General features: G+C 55.0%; 1 protein-coding gene across 1 annotated transcript; it reads right to left on the bottom strand.

Moving 5' to 3' along the window:
• Positions 1-1052: 1052 nt before the first annotated feature.
• Positions 1053-3798, bottom strand: HAND1 (heart and neural crest derivatives expressed 1). The gene is made up of 2 exons (XM_030306438.1): positions 3213-3798; positions 1053-1692 (listed from the first exon to the last, which is right to left on the bottom strand). The coding sequence occupies exons 1-2, from the start codon at positions 3762-3764 to the stop codon at positions 1588-1590; spliced, it is 657 nt and encodes a 218-aa protein (XP_030162298.1). The 5' UTR covers positions 3765-3798; the 3' UTR covers positions 1053-1587.
• Positions 3799-6822: the final 3024 nt, after the last annotated feature.

Here is a 6822-nt window from a genome sequence, read left to right as displayed (position 1 = left end):
GGAAAGAAACTTAACTGTCTCGCTGTAACCATAAGCACTCACAAGCTTACTTTACTCACGGATAAAGTAATCGCTATGATTTGTCATGCGTGCTGGGAGCTGCCCTAGGCAGACCCTGTGGTGGCCCCCGGCATAGCTGTGGCGCTCCGTGTGAGTTCCTGCACTATTACACGCACACCTATAAGATCAGAATCTCACGTACAGGAACATATTCCCCAGTGCAAACCGCTCCCCCTTCCAAGTTGCACTGCCTTCGGATGCCGGTGGTTTGTGTGCCAAGCCCCCTTCCCAATAACCCCAAACTACTTACTGCTTGCAGATACTGGTGTGCATACTATCCTACACACAAGCCCCAGTGCTGACCCACATAAATCCCAGACTGTCCTCTCTGGGTCTAATTCGTTTCCAGTGTTCCCTTCTGTGGGTTCATTATATTCTAAGAACTTTCTTTGTCCCACGAATAAATCCTTTATCTGCCCCCTTTTCCTGACTGGATTCGTAACTTGGTTTGACATTTATCAAAACAGAAGTCAGAACAGGAGGTTCTCTACCTAGCAGAAATGATGGGGCCAGTGGATATACCCACCAAGACATCACGCAGGCTACCTCCGATTTCAGAAAATCTTTTATTCGTCAAGAGCATAGATACTGCTTTGGCAAAGGGAGGGGGCGGTGAGTGGTCTTATAGGTTTGAGGTAGAAAAAGGGTAGGGATGGGGTAATAAACACCTGAGCACAGCAGGCATGGTAGGTAGTTTAAATACATAAAAACTTTTCAACATAGGGAAAAGTTTTTATTTAGGAAGGAAGGAAGGAAAGGAGAGAAGAAGGAAAGGAAAGGAAATGAAGGAAAGGAAAGGAAATGAAGGAAAGGAAAGGAAAGGAAAGGAAAGGAAAGGAAAGGAAAGGAAAGGAAAGGAAGGGAAGGGAAAGAAAAGGAAAAGGAAGTAAGGGAGAGAAGGAAAGGAAAGAGAGAAAGTGTTTCCCTTGAAACTAAGTAGGAAGTGCAGCGACAATAAAATAAAATAAAATAAAACAGCACTGTTTGTAGGAGAACAACAACAAAAGGCACCCCTCCATCTTCCTGGTTTGCTTCTCTTTCCCTGGCAGAAAACTATTGATTCCTCTTATTGCATTTTAATTAGGAAAGAGAGCGCCTGGGGGGTTTTGACGCAAAGCTGACTGGAGAACGAGGAAGAGAGCCAGAAGGCATAGTGGAGAAAGCATGGGGGTTCTAAATTCGCCCCAAGAGGGTTGGAAGGGTGCTTTTTAGCGCGCTGGAGTCCCGCAGTCCCTTTCTCCCGCATTGTGCAGCCAAGAGCCACTCTCTCAGTTTGGGGGGGGGGTGTGGATATATATATATATTTCTCTTTCTCTTAATGTATTAAAATCAACTTCAAATGACATTGCACGTGCGATCCAAGTGTGTTGTTGCAGCCAGCGACCTGCCAGCTCGCAGCAGAGGCTCTGCGGGATGCGCCCTTATAAGCCCCCGGCACCCAGAGCCTGGCCCTCGCCGCCGCCTTCCTCTCCTCCCGGGGCTCCGGGTGTCGGGCAGCGGTGAAGGGGTCCTCGGCGCGGCCTCAGCTCACTGGTTTAACTCCAGCGCCCAGACTTGCTGCGGCCAGCCTGTGCGCCCTTTAATCCTCTTCTCTCCTGGGCCCAGGGCAGGAGGAAAGCCTTCGTGTTGCTGCTGCCAGAGGACACACACAAGAAAAGAGGCGAGAGACAGGTTTAAATTTTTCTGCTCCGATCGCCCAGGCTTAGAGTTGGGGTGGGGAGAAGGTTTTGGGAGAAGTAACTGGGCGCCTTTAAATAAGTGACGGATTTCTGTTTGCGACATAGACAAACAGGCTCGTAAATTTGCCTTTATGCGCCAGAGTTCCTGGGGGCCCGGATGGGCTGGGCCACTTCTGGAGGTTTGGTAACGAGGATTTTCTGTGCCTGGTGAAATTGATGCGCGTAGTTTTGGCTTTAGGGCGCCAAAGGATGGCCGCAGAGGCGTTGGAATGGGAAGAGTGGGAATCGACAATTTTCCCGCTCTCGGACCTGCTCCCCCTACAAGTCCCACTCGCTTTCCAACCTAGTTTAGCGTCTGGGCTGGCTACTGGGTTGAGTCTCTCTGCTAGTGGACTGGGAGCCTCAGGTGGCTGGGCGAAGTTGGAACCAGTGGGCCTGGCCCGCCATCCTCCTTCCCGGCTCTTAGCAGAAACCAAGCGGTGCTACTTGAAGGAGGCGGCGACCAGCAGTGGGTGGGGATACGCCCAAAAACTCCCGGCGGGCAGGCATCGCCCCGGCCTGCCTTTCCTACATCCCGACGGCTGTTTGGAGACTCGATGCCTATCGATCTTTCCCAGTCTCCCCAGATGAGCTATCCCTAGTTTACTACAGCCCCTGTGGGTCAAAGAAAACCCGGCGGGGCTCTACAGCCAAACGTGCGGCGGGCCTGAGCGCAGCAATTTAGAGAAAATAGTTCGCCAGCCTGGAAATCGCCTCCTTCGGAGGTCCCAGAGCCCTAGCCCAGCGGAACCGCGCTCCAGTAAGTGTCGCCCTCACTGGAGAGGATCGAGTAGGGACTGCGATCTCCAAAGCCAAAAGCAGTAGGTGAGACCCGTGCCTCTTGGTTGTCAGCCTTTACACACAAAACAATCAAGGTCGCCCTCAGAACTAGCTCGTGGGCAGTGGGGCAGTGGGACGCGCCCCGGAATGGGAGTAGAAGACCTGACTTGTTTTACCCCAGCTCCACCTCTGAGTCCTCGGGTAGATGACCTTTACCTCCCCGTCCCACTCCGGGCCTCAGTTTTCCTATCCGTACAACAATGGAAGTAGCCTAGCCTCTGCAGCAAAAACCCTTGGAAAACAGTAACTGAGTCCACGTGCATAAATCGACACTCAGGCACATTAAAGTAACAAATTCCTGCAGCATTCTTAACGTGGATTCCCGGAAAGCCCGGGGATGGATCAAGACCCCTTTGAAATTGGAAGCGAAATAGAAGATGTGTGCATTTTCTCGGGTCTGAATCTTCCCTACAATTAATTCAAATATGAATCTGCTTCCCACCACACACGCGATCCCACACTACGGCCTCAGAGCTCTCCGCAGCCTCTCAAAATCGCACACACAGCAACGCAAACCCCTTCCGCTCATACAGGGCCTGCGGGTGCTCACCCAGCCCGCACCCTTGGCCGGCGCCTGCAGGCCCCCTGACTTACCAGATCCCTTTTCCGCTTGCTCTCGCGGCCGCCATCCGCCTTCTTGAGTTCGGCCTTGAAGGCTTCGGGGTCGCCGGCCTGAGCGTCCTTGGCCAGCACGTCCATCAGATAGGCGATGTAGCTGGTGGCCAGGCGCAGCGTCTTGATCTTGGAGAGCTTGGTGTCGGCAGGCACGTTGGGGATGCACTCGCGCAGCTCTGCGAACGCGCTGTTAATGCTCTCCGTGCGCCTCCGCTCCTTCTTGGGTCCCGAGCCTTTCCGCCGGCCCAGCCGGCCGCCGAGCGCCTCCAGCCGCGCGGGGCTCTGGCCGGGCCTGGCGTCCGGACCGTAGGCAGCGGTGGCCGCCGCGGCTGTGGGCGGTGGCCCGCCGGCGGGGAAGTCTGGGGCAGCGTCAGCGGGGCTCAGCAGCCAGCTCTGGAAGTAGGGCCGCTCCTGGTGACAGCGCGAGGCCGGGCCGAAGAGGAAGGGTTCGTGGAGCATGGGGTGCGTTGGGTGTGGGTGGTGATGGTGGTGATGGTGGTGATGGTGTGCGTAGCTGCCCACGAGGTTCATGTTGGAGCGGCCCCTGGCCTGCGCCTCCAGCCCGATTAGCGCCGCCCCATGCGCCCGAGAGACTGCCGGGGCCACCCGTGGGCTCTGGGGCGGCGCTCTGCTGGACGCCGCTTTCGGAGAGTCTGGGGCAAGGCTGGAGACAGACGCGCAGCCCACCGGCCTCTCTCGAGCTAGGACGCCGACGCCGGGAGACCTATTTAACCCTTCTTCGGCCTCCTCTTCAGGGTCTGGCTTATATAAGGCCACGGCTTTGATGTCAACCTCTCCCCGGAGCCAATGGCAGGGGGGCGGGGAGGAGGAAAAGGGGTGGCCGTCCCTGGCTTTAAGCTCAGCTAGCACCACCGGACTCTAGGCCGCCTGCGGGGACAGGGAGGCGGCCCCGCCTCTGCCTCCCCACCCCCAGTTCCCGGCTGGGCGGAGGCGGGGGCTACGTACTTGAGGCACAAGCCTGTCAACACCCTAGACGGTGGCTGCCACCTCCTTCCTGTGGACCCAAGGAAAGGCATCCAGAATCATCCAGCGAAAAGAAGGCCTTCATGTAGAGCCCACTCCTTGATTTTACAGATACGGAAACTGAGACCCAGACAGAGAAAGTTTCTTGTTTCTAGACTGTACAGAATTCAGAATCGAAATTCTAGCCATTCTCAGTCCTGAGCTCCATCTACTCCCATGAGCCTCAGAGTCAGAAGATGAGAGGTCCTTGCTGGAGGCAGCATAGGCCCTTAATGGTCTCCCCTAAGCACCCCCAGCCCTTAGTCATCATTCCCACCTGGCAGGGACTGTGAACCGTACTGTGGAGCCCAGTAGGGCATGCTCTTCTGCCCAAGGCATCTACACCATCCCAAAGACTGCCACTGGCTGGAGAAGACTGGAGTGTGAGGGAGGGGGAAGTGAAGGAAGGCAGGCTCCAAGCCCAGAGGCATTTAATGATTTGTTCCGGGCTCCAGGGCCTGAGAGTCACTTTTCTCGCCTCCGGGCGCTAGATGCAGTCCAAAGGCTGGATGGAAGGCCCGAAGCACAGCCACATTGGGTCACTCCACCCAGATCGTCACTGCTTGAGAATGTTCCCTTGTCTAAAGACACCAGCACCAGGGCTCACACCAAGAGAAATCTGCGTTTGGCAGTAAACACATAGCGAGGGGACCACGACCTCCACGCTGTTCACAAGGCTGGCACAGCCAGAGTACTGCCATGGCAGTATCTCACACCCACCAAAGCAGAGGGACATCCTGGCTGGGCAGACCTCCGCCATTTCCCCTCCCAGCTAGGGCCTCTCTGAATCTCCAGTTCTCTCCACAAGGGCCTTTCCCAGGGCTTTCATTGGGACCTGGAAATCCCTGGGTGGTGGTGTTTCTCCTAGAATTCTCTTTCACCTCCCACGGAGGTAGCTTCCCAGCTGATGCCCTCATAACTGGGCGCCCCCATCCACACCAGCCTTTCCCAGCCAACCGCCTTCCCTAGGTGGGGCTGAGGGAATACGCCTTTCTCTCCAAAGTGATGTCCAGGCGCAGGCAGAAGATAAATATGTGACTGCTTTTTCCAAAGGACAAATTCACTCCTTTATGCACTCATTCAACATTGTTTATTGACCGCCCTCTATGTGCCGGACCTACTAGTACAGAGGCAGAGGGAGAAAGGTCCACTCTCTCCTTGTGGGGATAGGAAAGGTAAGGCCCAGAGAAGATCAAAGATTATCCTTGGGGTTGGTAGCCCATGGAGATGTACTTTTCTCCTGCAAATACGTGGATCCAGGAGGGGACACCACAGGAGAGAAGAGGACAAGTTCCACTTCTGCCCAAGTCCTGGGCAGGTTCCACTTGTGGGAGCTCGGCAGGGCTAGAGGTGCACAGGGGTGGGGGGAAGGGAGGTCCTGGTTTCCTGCCTGAGGCGGGCTGGAAACCCGCCGCTCTCCCGGGCGCCTGGCGCCAGCAGCGCCGGGGTTGGGCCGATCGCAGAGCCGGAGGCTTGCCGGGAGGGAGCTCCAGGCGCCTGGTTCAGCCTCGGCTCCACGGGGTCCGCGCCTGCCTGGCCTGGAGGCGCTCACCAGTGAGGGTGTCCGGGTAGAGAGTTGTAATTACCCTGGGGAGAGGGACCTCCGTCCTCAACACACACCCAGCCAACCTTCACCCGCAGCATCACGCAGCAGCACACTGGGGCTCCTGATAACCCATGCGCATATATGTGCACACGGGCTCACAAAAATCACTGGCATCCACAGAAGCCCAGTATCCACACAGACGCCAAAAAGTATGCGTGTTCCCACGATAACACATTGACACCCACGAGACACACAGCACTTCAATATTCATGCATTCCTAGAATTTTATACATTATCTCTCTGTCACCCACAGGGCACACATCCCGATTCAGATGTGTTACAGCTAGGAGCCACTCCCCAACCTGTAAGCAGGCAGGCATAAAGATACCATCACTCAGTAGAGGCACACGAATTCTATGTAAGTAGCTCACAGCTGCAGGGTTTTACCCATAGTCTTACGCCCACGATTGTGCACAGGCACACCAATTTGTATTTTCTTACAACTCCTCACAATTATCAACACAGCACGGACTTCTGAAAACCTCATCATACATTTCACGTATTCTCCATGTGGAAACTAAGTCTTCAGTCCCGAAAACATACCCAGGTGCACAGCCGCAATGACTACTCTGTACACACAGGTGCTCAGACGTAGACGTTTTCACATGTGTGCAACACTACACACGGTCACACGGATTGCAAACACTTTAAGACAGCCTGACATATATTCTATATTGCCTATACAACCACATTCACAAGCCCTGGAAATGAAGTTGAACGATAGAGGCACACTGTGCCAGCACCCACATGAAGGGCAAGCACTCATATATATACTGGCAATTATGCACATACAAATTCACAGCTCCAGCACCCACCCACACACATCCAAGTCGGTTCCCCCACCTTAACACAGATCACTCGGGGGCCAAATACACCCCCAGAGATCTTTCCTGGTTAGTGTGGTAGGAAATGCATTATCACTATTGGACGATGACTCCCTTGAGGGCCCTGAGAGTGACC

The sequence above is a fragment of the Lynx canadensis genome, chromosome A1, assembly GCF_007474595.2.
Source record: "Lynx canadensis isolate LIC74 chromosome A1, mLynCan4.pri.v2, whole genome shotgun sequence".
NCBI lineage: Eukaryota > Metazoa > Chordata > Mammalia > Carnivora > Felidae > Lynx > Lynx canadensis.
The sequence above is the reverse complement of the archived record's forward strand: the minus strand, read 5'-3'. Positions and strand labels throughout refer to the sequence as shown.

Coding starts and splice junctions, on each gene's coding strand:
- HAND1 (XM_030306438.1), bottom strand. CDS start 3,764: ATGAACCTCGTGGGCAGCTACGCACACCATCACCACCATCACCACCAT. Junction 1,693..3,212: donor GCAAGCGGAAAAGGGATCTG/GTAAGTCAGGGG, acceptor GTCCTCTGGCAG/CAGCAACACGAAGGCTTTCC.